We start from the raw sequence: 17,687 nt of genomic DNA on the forward strand, positions 1-17,687 counted from the left end.
TACGTGTTTCAGTGGGAGGAGCCTATTGTACGTGTTTCAGTGGGAGGAGCCTCACAGACTTGAACAACTCATTAAAAGTTCAGACTTTTTATTCATACATTAACTCACAGTCACATGATCACAATACTCACTCCTGATTGGTCGACACCAACACAATATTTATAAATAAAACAAAAGGACTTATTTTTTCACAAAAAACACAAACAGAACTTTGTACGAGCTTCAGCACATGGAGCGGGTCAGGGCGTGGTCAGGGTCAGGAGCGGGTCAAGGCGGGGTCAGGGCGTGGTCAGGAGCGGTTCAGGGCATGGTCAGGGTCAGGAGCGGGTCAAGGCGGGGTCAGGGCGTGGTCAGGAGCGGTTCAGGGCATGGTCAGGGTCAGGAGCGGGTCAGGGCGTGGTCAGGGCGTGGTCAGGGCGTGGTCAGGGCGTGGTCAGGTCTATCCCTGGACCCTGTAGTTGGCGTGCAGCTCTGGTTGGATGTCGCAGACGCGCTTCAGGAGCTCGCTCAGAACGGCCTCTTTGTTTCCTTTGAAACTGGACTGGATCCGGCTCATGCGCTCGACCGTGTCACGGTCCACCTCCACCGCACTGTTGCCATGGGAACCCAGCGCCTAGAACACGGAACCAGAGTTACAACCAGAGACAACACGGAACCAGAGACAACACGGAACCAGAGACAACACGGAACCAGAGACAACACGGAACCAGACTAAAGGGTTCTGGTGTGGGACTAAAGGGTTCTGGTGTGGGACTAAATGGTTCTGGTGTGGGACTAAAGGGTTCTGGTGCGGGACTAAAGGGTTCTTGTGCGGGACTAAAGGGTTCTGGTGTGGGACTAAAGGGTTCTAAATGGTTCTGGTGTGGGACTAAAGGGTTCTGGTGCGGGACTAAAGGTTCTGGTGTGGGACTAAAGGGTTCTGATGTGGGACTAAAGGGTTCTGGTGTGGGACTAAAGGGTTCTGGTGTGGGACTAAAGGGTTCTAAATGGTTCTGGTGTGGGACTAAAGGGTTCTGGTGCGGGACTAAAGGGTTCTTGTGCGGGACTAAAGGGTTCTGGTGTGGGACTAAAGGGTTCTAAATGGTTCTGGTGTGGGACTAAAGGGTTCTGGTGCGGGACTAAAGGTTCTGGTGTGGGACTAAAGGGTTCTGATGTGGGACTAAAGGGTTCTGGTGCGGGACTAAAGGGTTCTGATGTGGGACTAAAGGGTTCTGGTGTGGGACTAAAGGGTTCTGATGTGGGACTAAAGGGTTCTGGTGTGGGACTAAAGGGTTCTGGGGACTGACCGCTGCTTCTTTGGTCTTGAACTCTTTCTCTCTCTGGAGACGATATTGTTCGATCTCGGCCTGAGCTTCTTCTTTCGCTTGTTTCAGACGGCGATTTTTACCTGAAAAACACAAAAACATGTTTGACGTGTCCCCGGAGTGTCCCTGTGAAGGACCCGGAATGTCCCCTCGCTCTCCCCGGGCCTCGGTGCTCCTCTCCCCGGGCCTCGGTGCTCCTCTCCCCGGGCCTCTCCCCTCGCTCTCCCCGGGCCTCGGGGCTCCTCTCCCCGGGCCTCGGGGCTCCTCTCCCCGGGCCTCTCCCCTCGCTCTCCCCGGGCCTCTCCCCTCGCTCTCCCCGGGCCTCGGTGCTCCTCTCCCCGGGCCTCTCCCCTCGCTCTCCCCGGGCCTCGGTGCTCCTCTCCCCGGGCCTCGGTGCTCCTCTCCCCGGGCCTCTCCCCTCGCTCTCCCCGGGCCTCTCCCCTCGCTCTCCCAGGGCCTCGGTGCTCCTCTCCCCGGGCCTCGGTGCTCCTCTCCCCGGGCCTCTCCCCGGGCCTCGGTGCTCCTCTCCCCGGGCCTCGGTGCTCCTCTCCCCGGGCCTCGGTGCTCCTCTCCCCGGGCCTCTCCCCTCGCTCTCCCCGGGCCTCTCCCCTCGCTCTCCCCGGGCCTCTCCCCTCGCTCTCCCCGGGCCTCTCCCCTCGCTCTCCCCGGGCCTCGGTGCTCCTCTCCCCGGGCCTCTCCCCTCGCTCTCCCCGGGCCTCGGTGCTCCTCTCCCCGGGCCTCGGTGCTCCTCTCCCCGGGCCTCGGTGCTCCTCTCCCCGGGCCTCTCCCCTCGCTCTCCCCGGGCCTCGGTGCTCCTCTCCCCGGGCCTCGGTGCTCCTCTCCCCGGGCCTCTCCCCTCGCTCTCCCCGGGCCTCGGTGCTCCTCTCCCCGGGCCTCTCCCCTCGCTCTCCCCGGGCCTCGGTGCTCCTCTCCCCGGGCCTCGGTGCTCCTCTCCCCGGGCCTCGGTGCTCCTCTCCCCGGGCCTCTCCCCTCGCTCTCCCCGGGCCTCGGTGCTCCTCTCCCCGGGCCTCGGTGCTCCTCTCCCCGGGCCTCTCCCCTCGCTCTCCCCGGGCCTCTCCCCTCGCTCTCCCCGGGCCTCGGTGCTCCTCTCCCCGGGCCTCGGTGCTCCTCTCCCCGGGCCTCTCCCCTCGCTCTCCCCGGGCCTCGGTGCTCCTCTCCCCGGGCCTCTCCCCTCGCTCTCCCCGGGCCTCTCCCCTCGCTCTCCCCGGGCCTCTCCCCTCGCTCTCCCCGGGCCTCTCCCCTCGCTCTCCCCGGGCCTCGGTGCTCCTCTCCCCGGGCCTCGGTGCTCCTCTCCCCGGGCCTCTCCCCTCGCTCTCCCCGGGCCTCGGTGCTCCTCTCCCCGGGCCTCTCCCCTCGCTCTCCCCGGGCCTCGGTGCTCCTCTCCCCGGGCCTCGGTGCTCCTCTCCCCGGGCCTCTCCCCTCGCTCTCCCCGGGCCTCCTCTCCCCGGGCCTCTCCCCTCGCTCTCCCCGGGCCTCTCCCCTCGCTCTCCCCGGGCCTCTCCCCTCGCTCTCCCCGGGCCTCGGTGCTCCTCTCCCCGGGCCTCTCCCCTCGCTCTCCCCGGGCCTCGGTGCTCCTCTCCCCGGGCCTCGGTGCTCCTCTCCCCGGGCCTCGGTGCTCCTCTCCCCGGGCCTCTCCCCTCGCTCTCCCCGGGCCTCGGTGCTCCTCTCCCCGGGCCTCGGTGCTCCTCTCCCCGGGCCTCTCCCCTCGCTCTCCCCGGGCCTCGGTGCTCCTCTCCCCGGGCCTCTCCCCTCGCTCTCCCCGGGCCTCGGTGCTCCTCTCCCCGGGCCTCGGTGCTCCTCTCCCCGGGCCTCGGTGCTCCTCTCCCCGGGCCTCTCCCCTCGCTCTCCCCGGGCCTCGGTGCTCCTCTCCCCGGGCCTCGGTGCTCCTCTCCCCGGGCCTCGGTGCTCCTCTCCCCGGGCCTCTCCCCTCGCTCTCCCCGGGCCTCGGTGCTCCTCTCCCCGGGCCTCTCCCCTCGCTCTCCCCGGGCCTCTCCCCTCGCTCTCCCCGGGCCTCTCCCCTCGCTCTCCCCGGGCCTCGGTGCTCCTCTCCCCGGGCCTCGGTGCTCCTCTCCCCGGGCCTCTCCCCTCGCTCTCCCCGGGCCTCGGTGCTCCTCTCCCCGGGCCTCTCCCCTCGCTCTCCCCGGGCCTCGGTGCTCCTCTCCCCGGGCCTCGGTGCTCCTCTCCCCGGGCCTCTCCCCTCGCTCTCCCCGGGCCTCGGTGCTCCTCTCCCCGGGCCTCTCCCCTCGCTCTCCCCGGGCCTCTCCCCTCGCTCTCCCCGGGCCTCTCCCCTCGCTCTCCCCGGGCCTCGGTGCTCCTCTCCCCGGGCCTCGGTGCTCCTCTCCCCGGGCCTCTCCCCTCGCTCTCCCCGGGCCTCGGTGCTCCTCTCCCCGGGCCTCTCCCCTCGCTCTCCCCGGGCCTCGGTGCTCCTCTCCCCGGGCCTCGGTGCTCCTCTCCCCGGGCCTCTCCCCTCGCTCTCCCCGGGCCTCCTCTCCCCGGGCCTCTCCCCTCGCTCTCCCCGGGCCTCGGTGCTCCTCTCCCCGGGCCTCTCCCCTCGCTCTCCCCGGGCCTCGGTGCTCCTCTCCCCGGGCCTCTCCCCTCGCTCTCCCCGGGCCTCGGTGCTCCTCTCCCCGGGCCTCTCCCCTCGCTCTCCCCGGGCCTCGGTGCTCCTCTCCCCGGGCCTCGGTGCTCCTCTCCCCGGGCCTCTCCCCTCGCTCTCCCCGGGCCTCGGTGCTCCTCTCCCCGGGCCTCTCCCCTCGCTCTCCCCGGGCCTCGGTGCTCCTCTCCCCGGGCCTCGGTGCTCCTCTCCCCGGGCCTCGGTGCTCCTCTCCCCGGGCCTCTCCCCTCGCTCTCCCCGGGCCTCGGTGCTCCTCTCCCCGGGCCTCGGTGCTCCTCTCCCCGGGCCTCTCCCCTCGCTCTCCCCGGGCCTCGGTGCTCCTCTCCCCGGGCCTCTCCCCTCGCTCTCCCCGGGCCTCGGTGCTCCTCTCCCCGGGCCTCTCCCCTCGCTCTCCCCGGGCCTCTCCCCTCGCTCTCCCCGGGCCTCGGTGCTCCTCTCCCCGGGCCTCTCCCCTCGCTCTCCCCGGGCCTCTCCCCTCGCTCTCCCCGGGCCTCGGTGCTCCTCTCCCCGGGCCTCGGTGCTCCTCTCCCCGGGCCTCGGTGCTCCTCTCCCCGGGCCTCTCCCCTCGCTCTCCCCGGGCCTCGGTGCTCCTCTCCCCGGGCCTCGGTGCTCCTCTCCCCGGGCCTCTCCCCTCGCTCTCCCCGGGCCTCGGTGCTCCTCTCCCCGGGCCTCTCCCCTCGCTCTCCCCGGGCCTCTCCCCTCGCTCTCCCCGGGCCTCTCCCCTCGCTCTCCCCGGGCCTCGGTGCTCCTCTCCCCGGGCCTCGGTGCTCCTCTCCCCGGGCCTCTCCCCTCGCTCTCCCCGGGCCTCGGTGCTCCTCTCCCCGGGCCTCTCCCCTCGCTCTCCCCGGGCCTCGGTGCTCCTCTCCCCGGGCCTCGGTGCTCCTCTCCCCGGGCCTCTCCCCTCGCTCTCCCCGGGCCTCGGTGCTCCTCTCCCCGGGGCTCGGTGCTCCTCTCCCCGGGCCTCTCCCCTCGCTCTCCCCGGGCCTCTCCCCTCGCTCTCCCCGGGCCTCGGTGCTCCTCTCCCCGGGCCTCGGTGCTCCTCTCCCCGGGCCTCTCCCCTCGCTCTCCCCGGGCCTCGGTGCTCCTCTCCCCGGGCCTCTCCCCTCGCTCTCCCCGGGCCTCGGTGCTCCTCTCCCCGGGCCTCTCCCCTCGCTCTCCCCGGGCCTCCTCTCCCCGGGCCTCTCCCCTCGCTCTCCCCGGGCCTCTCCCCTCGCTCTCCCCGGGCCTCGGTGCTCCTCTCCCCGGGCCTCTCCCCTCGCTCTCCCCGGGCCTCGGGGCTCCTCTCCCCGGGCCTCTCCCCTCGCTCTCCCCGGGCCTCGGTGCTCCTCTCCCCGGGCCTCTCCCCTCGCTCTCCCCGGGCCTCGGTGCTCCTCTCCCCGGGCCTCGGTGCTCCTCTCCCCGGGCCTCGGTGCTCCTCTCCCCGGGCCTCTCCCCTCGCTCTCCCCGGGCCTCGGTGCTCCTCTCCCCGGGCCTCTCCCCTCGCTCTCCCCGGGCCTCGGTGCTCCTCTCCCCGGGCCTCTCCCCTCGCTCTCCCCGGGCCTCGGTGCTCCTCTCCCCGGGCCTCTCCCCTCGCTCTCCCCGGGCCTCCTCTCCCCGGGCCTCTCCCCTCGCTCTCCCCGGGCCTCTCCCCTCGCTCTCCCCGGGCCTCGGTGCTCCTCTCCCCGGGCCTCTCCCCTCGCTCTCCCCGGGCCTCGGGGCTCCTCTCCCCGGGCCTCTCCCCTCGCTCTCCCCGGGCCTCTCCCCTCGCTCTCCCCGGGCCTCGGGGCTCCTCTCCCCGGGCCTCTCCCCTCGCTCTCCCCGGGCCTTTCCCCTCGCTCTCCCCGGGCCTCGGTGCTCCTCTCCCCGGGCCTCTCCCCTCGCTCTCCCCGGGCCTCGGTGCTCCTCTCCCCGGGCCTCGGTGCTCCTCTCCCCGGGCCTCTCCCCTCGCTCTCCCCGGGCCTCGGTGCTCCTCTCCCCGGGCCTCTCCCCTCGCTCTCCCCGGGCCTCTCCCCTCGCTCTCCCCGGGCCTCTCCCCTCGCTCTCCCCGGGCCTCGGTGCTCCTCTCCCCGGGCCTCTCCCCTCGCTCTCCCCGGGCCTCGGTGCTCCTCTCCCCGGGCCTCGGTGCTCCTCTCCCCGGGCCTCGGTGCTCCTCTCCCCGGGCCTCTCCCCTCGCTCTCCCCGGGCCTCGGTGCTCCTCTCCCCGGGCCTCTCCCCTCGCTCTCCCCGGGCCTCGGTGCTCCTCTCCCCGGGCCTCGGTGCTCCTCTCCCCGGGCCTCTCCCCTCGCTCTCCCCGGGCCTCTCCCCTCGCTCTCCCCGGGCCTCGGTGCTCCTCTCCCCGGGCCTCTCCCCTCGCTCTCCCCGGGCCTCGGTGCTCCTCTCCCCGGGCCTCGGTGCTCCTCTCCCCGGGCCTCGGTGCTCCTCTCCCCGGGCCTCTCCCCTCGCTCTCCCCGGGCCTCGGTGCTCCTCTCCCCGGGCCTCGGTGCTCCTCTCCCCGGGCCTCTCCCCTCGCTCTCCCCGGGCCTCGGTGCTCCTCTCCCCGGGCCTCTCCCCTCGCTCTCCCCGGGCCTCTCCCCTCGCTCTCCCCGGGCCTCGGTGCTCCTCTCCCCGGGCCTCGGTGCTCCTCTCCCCGGGCCTCTCCCCTCGCTCTCCCCGGGCCTCGGTGCTCCTCTCCCCGGGCCTCGGTGCTCCTCTCCCCGGGCCTCTCCCCTCGCTCTCCCCGGGCCTCGGTGCTCCTCTCCCCGGGCCTCGGTGCTCCTCTCCCCGGGCCTCTCCCCTCGCTCTCCCCGGGCCTCTCCCCTCGCTCTCCCCGGGCCTCTCCCCTCGCTCTCCCCGGGCCTCTCCCCTCGCTCTCCCCGGGCCTCGGTGCTCCTCTCCCCGGGCCTCGGTGCTCCTCTCCCCGGGCCTCTCCCCTCGCTCTCCCCGGGCCTCGGTGCTCCTCTCCCCGGGCCTCTCCCCTCGCTCTCCCCGGGCCTCGGTGCTCCTCTCCCCGGGCCTCGGTGCTCCTCTCCCCGGGCCTCTCCCCTCGCTCTCCCCGGGCCTCCTCTCCCCGGGCCTCTCCCCTCGCTCTCCCCGGGCCTCGGTGCTCCTCTCCCCGGGCCTCTCCCCTCGCTCTCCCCGGGCCTCGGTGCTCCTCTCCCCGGGCCTCTCCCCTCGCTCTCCCCGGGCCTCGGTGCTCCTCTCCCCGGGCCTCTCCCCTCGCTCTCCCCGGGCCTCGGTGCTCCTCTCCCCGGGCCTCGGTGCTCCTCTCCCCGGGCCTCTCCCCTCGCTCTCCCCGGGCCTCTCCCCTCCTTCTCCCCGGGCCTCGGTGCTCCTCTCCCCGGGCCTCTCCCCTCGCTCTCCCCGGGCCTCGGTGCTCCTCTCCCCGGGCCTCTCCCCTCGCTCTCCCCGGGCCTCTCCCCTCGCTCTCCCCGGGCCTCGGTGCTCCTCTCCCCGGGCCTCTCCCCTCGCTCTCCCCGGGCCTCGGTGCTCCTCTCCCCGGGCCTCGGTGCTCCTCTCCCCGGGCCTCTCCCCTCGCTCTCCCCGGGCCTCTCCCCTCGCTCTCCCCGGGCCTCGGTGCTCCTCTCCCCGGGCCTCGGTGCTCCTCTCCCCGGGCCTCTCCCCTCGCTCTCCCCGGGCCTCGGTGCTCCTCTCCCCGGGCCTCTCCCCTCGCTCTCCCCGGGCCTCGGTGCTCCTCTCCCCGGGCCTCGGTGCTCCTCTCCCCGGGCCTCTCCCCTCGCTCTCCCCGGGCCTCCTCTCCCCGGGCCTCTCCCCTCGCTCTCCCCGGGCCTCTCCCCTCGCTCTCCCCGGGCCTCGGTGCTCCTCTCCCCGGGCCTCTCCCCTCGCTCTCCCCGGGCCTCGGTGCTCCTCTCCCCGGGCCTCTCCCCTCGCTCTCCCCGGGCCTCTCCCCTCGCTCTCCCCGGGCCTCGGTGCTCCTCTCCCCGGGCCTCTCCCCTCGCTCTCCCCGGGCCTCTCCCCTCGCTCTCCCCGGGCCTCGGTGCTCCTCTCCCCGGGCCTCTCCCCTCGCTCTCCCCGGGCCTCGGTGCTCCTCTCCCCGGGCCTCGGTGCTCCTCTCCCCGGGCCTCTCCCCTCGCTCTCCCCGGGCCTCTCCCCTCGCTCTCCCCGGGCCTCGGTGCTCCTCTCCCCGGGCCTCGGTGCTCCTCTCCCCGGGCCTCTCCCCTCGCTCTCCCCGGGCCTCGGTGCTCCTCTCCCCGGGCCTCTCCCCTCGCTCTCCCCGGGCCTCGGTGCTCCTCTCCCCGGGCCTCGGTGCTCCTCTCCCCGGGCCTCTCCCCTCGCTCTCCCCGGGCCTCCTCTCCCCGGGCCTCTCCCCTCGCTCTCCCCGGGCCTCTCCCCTCGCTCTCCCCGGGCCTCGGTGCTCCTCTCCCCGGGCCTCTCCCCTCGCTCTCCCCGGGCCTCGGTGCTCCTCTCCCCGGGCCTCTCCCCTCGCTCTCCCCGGGCTCAGACTCACGTTTGCGGGCCTCCGCCACCTTCTCGGCCGCCCTCTTCTCCGCCTGCAGCAGTTGTTGGATGCCCTGGGACTGAGACGCCATGTCGCAACCGGGACAGAACCGAGAGAAAACCGTGAAACAACCGGAGCGCGACGCGACAGAAGCAGAAGGTCAGAGCTCTGCAGTCAGCTGACAACGTCACGACGTCACGGCTCACGTGATCCAGTCACGAGGCCAACTGCGTTTCTTTATTCATGAAAAAGCTTCTGCTTTTATTTAGCTTTTCTAAATTCTTTATACAAAACGTATAAAATGTGAACATGCCTTTTCTCACGCAGTCTGTGGCTTTATTTAGTTTAATTTAAATAATTATCAATAATGTTTTACGTGTTGTTGTTTTTCACAAGGACAAATGTATTAGTTATAGAAACCCATCAAACAAATAATAAAATATTAAATGAATGTGTTTCTCTTCTTGTTCGGGGCGGAACTTTCGTCGGCCGTTGTTTCCGCCCGGACTCTTGGACACTTCCGGTTCCCTGATGCTTGTTGCGGTCCCTCGTGCTCCCGGTGCCGCTCGTGCTATCTCCGGTAAATCAGGCAAATCCCCGTTAAAGCACGGGATGACGTCACACGGTGGGAGCGCGTTGTTCTCCGGGTTCCGCGTGCTCGGCCTGTACTCGAACCACGTGCCGCACGCGCTCCGGTATCATCAGAAGCACCGCGAGTTCTACGTGCTGACGTCAGTGGGAAAATGCTTCCACACGTTCAACGTAAGTCTTCATCTGCATCATCCTCTCCTCCTCCTCTCCTCCTCCTCTCCTCCCTCTCCTCCTGCTCCTCTTCTCCTCCTCCCTCTCCTCCTCCCCCTCTCCTCCTGCTCCTCTTCTCCTCCTCCCTCTCCTCCTCCCCTCTCCTCTTCCCCTCTCCTCCTCCTCTCCTCCTCCTCTCCCCCTCTTCTCTCCCTCTCCTCCTCCTCTCTCCCTCTCCTCCTCTCTCCCTCTCCTCCCCCCTCTCCTCCTCCCTCTCCTCTCCTCCTCTCTCCTCCTCCTCTCTCCCTCTCCTCCTCCTCCCTCTCCTCCTCCCTCTCCTCCCCCCTCTCCTCCTCCCTCTCCTTCTCCTCTCCTCCCTCTCCTCCTCTCCTCCTCCTCTCCCCCTTCCTCCCCCCTCTCCTCCTCCTCTCCTCCTCCCCCTCTCCTCCTCCTCCTTCCTCTCCTCCCTCTTCTCCTCCTCTCCCCCTCCTCCTCCTCTCCTCCCTCTCCTCCTCCTCTCCTCCCGCTTCTCCTCCTCTCCTCCTCCTCTCCTTCTCCTCTCCTACTCCCTCTCCTCCTCCTCCCTCTCCTCCTCCCTCTCCTCCCTCTCCTCCTCCCTCTCCTCCCGCTCCTCCTCTTCCCCTCCTCCCTCTCCTCTCCTCCTCCCGCTCCTCCTCCCTCTCCTCCCGCTCCTCCATCTCCTCCTCCTCCCTCTCCTCCTCCCTCTCCTCCCCTCCTCTCCTCCTCCTCTCCCCCTTCCTCCCCCCTCTCCTCCTCTCCTCCTCCCCCCCTCTCCTCCTCCTCCTCTCCTCCTCCTCTCCCTCTCCTCCTCTCCCTCTCCCCCTCCTCCTCTCCTCCTCTCCTCCTCCTCTCCTCCTCCTCCTCCTCCTCCCCCTCTCCTCCTCTCCTCCTCCTCTCCTCCTCCTCTCCTCTCCCTCTCCTCCTCTCCTCCTCTCCTCCTCCTCTCCTCCTCCTCCTCTCCTCCTCCCCCTCTCCTCCTCTCCTCCTCTCCCTCTCCTCCTCTCCCCCTCCTCCTCTCCTCCTCTCCTCCTCCTCTCCTCCCCCTCTCCTCCTCCTCCTCTCCTCCTCCTCTCCCTCTCCTCCTCCTCCTCTCCTCCTCCCCCTCTCCTCCTCTCCTCCTCCTCTCCCTCTCCTCTTCCTCTCCTCCTCTCCTCCTCCTCTCCCTCTCCTCCTCCTCCTCTCCTCCTCCCCCTCTCCTCCTCTCCTCCTCTCCCCCTCCTCCTCTCCTCCTCCCCCTCTCCTCCTCCCCCTCTCCTCCTCTCCTCCTCCTCTCCTCTCCCTCTCCCCCTCTCCTCCTCTCCTCCTCCTCTTCCTCTCCCTCTCCTCCTCCTCTCCCCTCTCCTCCCTCTCCTCCTCCTCTCCTCCTCCCCCTCTCCTCCTCCTTCCTCTCCTCCTCCTCTTCTCCTCCTCTCCTCCTCCTCTCCTCCTCCTCTCCCTCTCCTCCTCTCCTCCCCCTCTCCTCCTCCTCCTCTCCTCCTCCTCTCCCTCTCCTCCTCCTCCTCTCCTCCTCCCCCCTCTCCTCCTCTCCTCCTCCTCTCCCCTCTCCTCCTCCTCTCCTCTTCCTCTCCTCCTCTCCTCCTCCTCTCCCTCTCCTCCTCCTCCTCTCCTCCTCCCCCTCTCCTCCTCTCCTCCTCTCCCTCTCCTCCTCTCCTCCTCCCCCTCTCCTCCTCTCCTCCTCCTCTCCTCTCCCTCTCCCCCTCTCCCTCTCCTCCTCTCCTCCTCTCCTCCTCCTCTCCCTCTCCTCCTCTCCTCCTCCTCTCCTCTCCTCCTCTCCCTTTCCTTCTCCCCCTCTCCTCCCCCTCCTCCTCCTCCTCTCTCTCCTCGTCTCCTCCTCCTCCTCTCCCCCTCTTCTCCCCCTCTCCTCCTCCTCCTCCTCTCCTCCTCCTCACAGTGTCTCGTGTGTTGCAGGTGAGTCGTCTGGGGATAGTGTCAGTTGGTGAGTACGAGACAGAAACATGTTTATTGTCGCGGGCGATTCTCAGACTTTATATGTTTTTATTACATCATCACTTTCGTGGTCAATACCATAAGTTAAACATCATTTTAAAGATCATTTTCTCAACAAAACGAATATGTCATTGATTTACATTGAATAATTCGTCCTAATAAGCGATTAGCAATAGTTTGTCATAAAGTCTTTCATGAAAATGTCTCAAGTGAACACACTTTTATTCAGTGAACGAGACCATCAGCTACAGAATGAGATCAGGCTGAGAAATAGATTTTCAAAGTTAGGGGACAGGGGGGCCCCCTATCTAAAAAGTTAGGGACCCCCCAGCAATTTCAGGGGCCCACAAGCGCGCGCGGCGTCATAAGAACAAGATAAATGTGTTGTTTTAAACCTGGTTATTAGCATGTAAAACAATTGAAAGTACTTTTATCTTTTATCTGATATGAAGAGCACAGTTTAATTCAATATAATAATGTTTCTTACACAAAAAATATTGTTTACAGCATTTGACACTAGGAGATCTTGTGGAATATATGAAATCACAGCCTACAAAATAAACTACTAACATATATACATTATATACATATAAACATTGCCCCAAAGGGCGGGGCCCTTGGGGCCCTTGGATAATTCCACATTGACACAGCTTTTGTTGCAAACAACTTTAAAAAGACTGAATAGACTGAGGAGAGATTGACGCCGCCGACATAGAAATCACTTTTGGGGCAAAATTAGAGCGAGCATTTCCGAGGACACATGAACGTGACGAGAGCGCAGTGGCCAATCAGATGCCGCTTTCATCGAAATTAGATCACGGACACCACTCGGCCAATGAGAAGCGAGAAGACTGTGAAGTGGCATGTCTGTCAAAACCAAACTTAAGCGATGAAAATGCCCCAAATATGAACAAATTACTAGTTAAATCTTGATTTTTTTCGAGGAATTTAGTTACAGGGGCCCGGGGCCCCTCCTAATTCAAACCCAAGGACCGCCGGAGATTTGAGGGCCTAAGGGCCCCCGTCTATTTCGCAGCCTGTATATACATAAACTCATATCTACACATGAGTGACAGTCCCAGTTTCAGAGCAGGACTGAGTGAGTCTCTAAACTGCCTCTGATTGGTCGTCTCTGTTGTTAGGCAACAGCCTATCAGAGGACATCTCGTGTTTGGCGGCAGATCGGATGTTGGTGTTCACCTCCTCAGGACGAGACATCAGCGCCTTCGCCAGGAGCAAAGAGGTGCTGACCTGAAGCACACTGACCTGAAGCACACAATGACCTGAAGCACACAATGACCTGAAGCACACAATGACCTGAAGCACAATGACCTGAAGCACACTGACCTGAAGCACAATGACCTGAAGCACAATGACCTGAAGCACACAATGACCTGAAGCACAATGACCTGAAGCACACTGACCTGAAGCACAATGACCTGAAGCACACACTGACCTGAAGCACAATGACCTGAATCACAATGACCTGAAGCACACACTGACCTGAAGCACAATGACCTGAATCACAATGACCTGAAGCACACACTGACCTGAAGCACACAATGACCTGAAGCACACAATGACCTGAAGCACACTTACCTGAAGCACACTGACCTGAAGCACACAATGACCTGAAGCACAATGACCTGAAGCACACAATGACCTGAAGCACACTGACCTGAAGCACAATGACCTGAAGCACAATGACCTGAAGCACACAATGACCTGAAGCACAATGACCTCAAATCAAATCAAATCAATTTATTTTTGTAAGGCCCAAAATCACAACAACAGTTGCCTCTGAGGGCCACAGGGAGAAATGAATCAACAATGTCTGTGGTGGCGATGGAGTCAGACAATGTCTGTGGGGACGAGGGACGATGTCCCAGGGTCCTCTGTCCTTAGACTCTCCTTCTCGGCCAGGAAAAACTACAAAAAAAACCTCTTTGGGAAAAAAGCGTAGAAACCTGGAGGAGTTCCAGTGAAGGAGAGATCCCACTCTCACAGACGGACACAAGGAGACTGGAGCTGGAGCCACTCTTCAGGCAGATGAGGGACCGTCCACACAGGGCAGGGACCACTTCACCAGGGGAGGGGCATCTGGGTCCACAGGTCCTCAGGAGTGAGACAAAGACAAAGAAGGAGGTGAACAGTTTGCAAGTGGAATCAAAAAAGAAATATTGTTTGATAGCATAAGTAGTCAGAAGAAGAAGAGGATAGTGCTCAAGCTGTCATACTTCCCCCAGCACAGTTACTCCTAGGGCAGCGTAGCTGAAGCTGTGGGTTTATGTTTCTGTTCCTAACTACTCTGACCATAAGCGATTTCGAAGAGGAACGTTTTAATCCTGGACTTAAATGAAGAGACTGTGTCAGCAGATTTAACATGGGCCGGGAGCTGATTCCATTACACAGGAGCTTGGTAGCTAAACGCTCTACGTCCTACAGTACTTTTAGAGACTCTTGGCACCACCAGAAGGCCAGCATTCTGAGAGCGAAGAGCTCTGTTTGGATGATATGGTTCTATAGCATCTTTGAGGTAGGATGGGGCCATGTCATTTATGGCTTTGTAGGTCAAGAGTAGAATTTTGAATTTGATTCTAAACTCGACAGGAGCCAGTGAAGAGACTCCAGCACCGGTGTAATGTGCTCTCTTCTTTTTGTTCCTGTTAGTAATCTTGCTGCTGCATTTTGAACCAGTTGAAAGCTTTTTATGGAGCTTTAAGGACCTGCTGTGAGCAGGAGTTACAGGAGAATCTAGACGTGACAAATGCATGGATAAGTTTTTCAGCATCACTTTTAGGCAGGATTCTTCTGATTTTGGCTCTTGTTGCACAAATGGAAATCGTTCTGTTTTACAAGCTTGATTTATATGAGCTTTAAATGAGAGCTCCTGGTCAAATAAGACTCCAAGGTTTCTTACAGTAGAACTGGAGGCTACACTGACATTGTCCAGTGTGACTATCTGCTCAGATAGAGCGTCTCGTAGATGCTTAGGACCAGCACAATGACCTCGGTTTGTTCAGGGTTAAGAAGCAGGTAGTTTAGTGTCATCCAGGTTTTTATCTCCTTCACACAAGCACTAAGTCTGTCTACTTGATCGCTCTGATCAGGTTTCATTGATAAATACAGCTGAGTGTCGTCTGCAGAGCAGTGGAAGTTAATGCCATGTGACCTGATCATGTGACCTAACGGCAGCATGTAAAGAGTAAACAGAATTGGACCGAGTACCGAACCCTGTGGCACACCGTAAATTACTTTAGAGCTTGGTTTACATTAACAAATTGGAACCTATCAGATAGATAGGATTTAAACCAGCTGAGGGCTGTTCCTCCAACACCTACATCACATTCTAACCTCTGCAGTAGAATGTTGTGGTCGATGGTGTCAAACGCTGCGCTGAGGTCCAACAGAACCAGGACTGAGACCAGTCCATCATCAGCGGCTCTGAACCCTGCTGTGGTGGGCTCTGGACCCTGCTGTGGTGGGCTCTGGACCCTGCTGTGGTGGGCTCTGGACCCTGCTGTGGTGGGCTCTGAACCCTGCTGTGGTGGGCTCTGAACCCTGCTGTGGTGGGCTCTGGACCCTGCTGTGGTGGGCTCTGGACCCTGCTGTGGTGAGCTCTGAACCCTGCTGTGGTGGGCTCTGAACCCTGCTGTGGTGGGCTCTGAATCCTGCTGTGGTGGGCTCTGAACCCTGCTGTGGTGGGCTCTGAATCCTGCTGTGGTGGGCTCTGAACCCTGCTGTGGTGGGCTCTGAACCCTGCTGTGGTGGGCTCTGAACCCTGCTGTGGTGGGCTCTGAATCCTGCTGTGGTGGGCTCTGAACCCTGCTGTGGTGGGCTCTGAACCCTGCTGTGGTGGGCTCTGAACCCTGACTGGAAAACTTCAAATAAGTTATTGTCCTGCAGGTGGCGACAAAGCTGTTTTACTACAACTTTTTCAAGGATTTTAGAGACGAAGGGAAGATTTGAAATAGGTCTGTAGTTTACCAATAGGTCGGGATCTAGATTAGACCTGAAGCACAATGACCTGAAGCACACTGACCTGAAGCACACACTGACCTGAAGCACACACTGACCTGAAGCACACTGACCTGAAGCACAATGACCTGAAGCACAATGACCTGAAGCACACTGACCTGAAGCACACTGACCTCACTGACCTGAAGCACAATGACCTGAAGAGAACTGACCTGAAGAGAACTGACCTGAAGAGAACTGACCTGAAGAGAACTGACCTGAAACACACTGACCTGAAGCACACTGACCTGAAGCACAATGACCTGAAGCACTATGACCTGAAGCACTATGACCTGAAGCACACAATGACCTGAAGCACACTGACCTGAAGCACAATGACCTGAAGCACACAATGACCTGAAGCACAATGACCTGAATCACAATGACCTGAAGCACACACTGACCTGAAGCACACAATGACCTGAAGCACACTGACCTGAAGCACACAATGACCTGAAGCACAATGACCTGAAGCACACAATGACCTGAAGCACACTGACCTGAAGCACAATGACCTGAAGCACACAATGACCTGAAGCATTGACCTGAAGCACAATGACCTGAAGCATTGACCTGAAGCACAATGACCTGAAGCATTGACCTGAAGCACACTGACCTGAAGCACACTGACCTGAAGCACACTGACCTGAAGCACAATGACCTGAAGCATTGACCTGAAGCACACACTGACCTGAAGCACACTGACCTGAAGCACAATGACCTGAAGCATTGACCTGAAGCACAATGACCTGAAGCACACTGACCTGAAGCACACACTGACCTGAAGCACAATGACCTGAAGCACAATGACCTGGAGCACAATGACCTGAAGCACACACTGACCTGAAGCACAATGACCTGAAGCACAATGACCTGAAGCACAATGACCTGAAGCACAATGACCTGAAGCACACACTGACCTGAAGCACAATGACCTGAAGCACAATGACCTGAAGTACAATGACCTGAAGCACAATGACCTGAAGCACACACTGACCTGAAGCACACACTGACCTGAAGCACACTGACCTGAAGCACAATGACCTGAAGCATTGACCTGAAGCACAATGACCTGAAGCACACACTGACCTGAAGCACACTGACCTGAAGCACAATGACCTGGAGTGTTTAATGCTTGTGTTGTTCAGGTGGTGCATCGTTACCATGGACACCAACAGGAAGTGCGTCTCTTACTTCCTCTGGGCGATCAGCTGGTCTCTGCTGATGTCAGCGGCGATGTCATCGTGTGGGACGTGCAGAGCGCCGGTGAGTCCTCTGACCCATGACCTCTGACCCATGACCTCTGACCTCTCCTGTTCTTCAGAGATTTACCTGAGGCTGCACTTTGACCCTGCGACCTTTGACCTGTCGGCCATGATGCATCCCAGCACCTTCCTCAACAAAGTCCTGCTGGGCTCAAGACAAGGCCCTCTACAGCTGTGGAACGTCAAGACCAGGTACTGGACCAGGACCAGGACTGGACCAGGACTAAACCAGGACTAAACCAGGTCTAAACCAGGACTAAACCAGGACTAAACCAGGGCTAAACCAGGGCTAAACCAGGGCTAAACCAGGGCTAAACCAGGGCTAAACCAGGACTAAACCAGGACTAAACCAGGACTAAACCAGGACTAAACCAGGGCTAAACCAGGGCTAAACCAGGGCTAAACCAGGGCTAAACCAGGACTAAACCAGGGCTAAACCAGGTCTAAACCAGGTCTAAACCAGGGCTAAACCAGGGCTAAACCAGGACTAAACCAGGTCTAAACCAGGACTAAACCAGGGCTAAACCAGGGCTAAACCAGGGCTAAACCAGGACTAAACCAGGGCTAAACCAGGGCTAAACCAGGACTAAACCAGGACTAAACCAGGACTAAACCAGGGCTAAACCAGGGCTAAACCAGGACTAAACCAGGTCTAAACCAGGACTAAACCAGGACTAAACCAGGGCTAAACCAGGGCTAAACCAGGGCTAAACCAGGACTAAACCAGGACTAAACCAGGACTAAACCAGGACTAAACCAGGTCTAAACCAGGTCTAAACCAGGTCTAAACCAGGACTAAACCAGGACTAAACCAGGTCTAAACCAGGTCTAAACCAGGTCTAAACCAGGTCTAAACCAGGACTAAACCAGGACTAAACCAGGACTAAACCAGGGCTAAACCAGGACTAAACCAGGACTAAACCAGGTCTAAACCAGGTCTAAACCAGGACTAAACCAAGACTAAACCAGGTCTTAACCAGGACTAAACCAAGACTAAACCAGGTCTTAACCAGGACTAAACCAGGTCTAAACCAGGTCTAAACCAGGACTAAACCAAGACTAAACCAGGTCTTAACCAGGACTAAACCAGGTCTAAACCAGGTCTAAACCAAGACTAAACGGACTAAACCAGGTCTAAACCAGGTCTGAACCAGATCTAGACCAGGTCTAGACCAGGTCTAGACCAGGGCTAGACCAGGACTAAACCAGGTCTAAACCAGGTCTAAACCAGGTCTAAACCAGGTCTAAACCAGGTCTAAACCAAGACTAAACCAGGTCTAAACCAGGTCTAAACCAAGACTAAACGGACTAAACCAGGTCTAAACCAGGACTAAACCAGGACT

The 17,687-nt window shown here is 61.7% G+C and overlaps 2 protein-coding genes across 3 annotated transcripts in view; one reads left to right on the forward strand and one right to left on the reverse strand.

Annotated features, from left to right (window-relative positions):
* Positions 1 to 71: 71 nt before the first annotated feature.
* atp6v1g1 (ATPase H+ transporting V1 subunit G1) lies at positions 72 to 8,556 on the reverse strand. Its single transcript, XM_072453380.1, has 3 exons — positions 8,363 to 8,556; positions 1,287 to 1,387; positions 72 to 613 (listed from the first exon to the last, which is right to left on the reverse strand). Exons 1-3 carry the CDS (start codon positions 8,442 to 8,444, stop codon positions 440 to 442), a joined length of 357 nt encoding a protein of 118 aa, XP_072309481.1. The 5' UTR covers positions 8,445 to 8,556; the 3' UTR covers positions 72 to 439.
* Positions 8,557 to 8,855: 299 nt separating this feature from the next.
* Positions 8,856 to 17,687, forward strand: part of wdr36 (WD repeat domain 36) — a 30,102-nt gene continuing 21,270 nt past the window's right edge. Inside the window, exons 1-5 of one of the 2 annotated variants that reach the window (XM_072453381.1) lie at positions 8,856 to 9,115; positions 11,024 to 11,051; positions 12,205 to 12,305; positions 16,228 to 16,345; positions 16,404 to 16,536. In XM_072453381.1, the coding sequence (XP_072309482.1) occupies positions 8,885 to 9,115; positions 11,024 to 11,051; positions 12,205 to 12,305; positions 16,228 to 16,345; positions 16,404 to 16,536 (611 nt within the window). In that variant the 5' untranslated portion in view covers positions 8,856 to 8,884. Of the gene's footprint in view, positions 9,149 to 11,023; positions 11,052 to 12,204; positions 12,306 to 16,227; positions 16,346 to 16,403; positions 16,537 to 17,687 lie in introns of both variants that reach the window. The other variant, XM_072453382.1, reaches the window with a different exon arrangement.

The sequence above is a fragment of the Eucyclogobius newberryi genome, unplaced genomic scaffold (genome assembly GCF_026437365.1).
Source record: "Eucyclogobius newberryi isolate DKJ021-1_F unplaced genomic scaffold, fEucNew1.0.hap1 SCAF_2, whole genome shotgun sequence".
NCBI classification, from domain to species: Eukaryota; Metazoa; Chordata; class Actinopteri; order Gobiiformes; family Gobiidae; genus Eucyclogobius; species Eucyclogobius newberryi.

Bases quoted from the DNA above. Each gene is read 5' to 3' on its own strand.
- atp6v1g1 (XM_072453380.1), bottom strand. From the start codon at position 8,444: ATGGCGTCTCAGTCCCAGGGCATCCAACAACTGCTGCAGGCGGAGAAG. The intron at 1,388-8,362 runs GTGAGTCTGAGC...TGTGTTTTTCAG, and splicing joins GGTGGCGGAGGCCCGCAAAC to GTAAAAATCGCCGTCTGAAA. The intron at 614-1,286 runs GTCAGTCCCCAG...TCCGTGTTCTAG, and splicing joins TCAAGACCAAAGAAGCAGCG to GCGCTGGGTTCCCATGGCAA.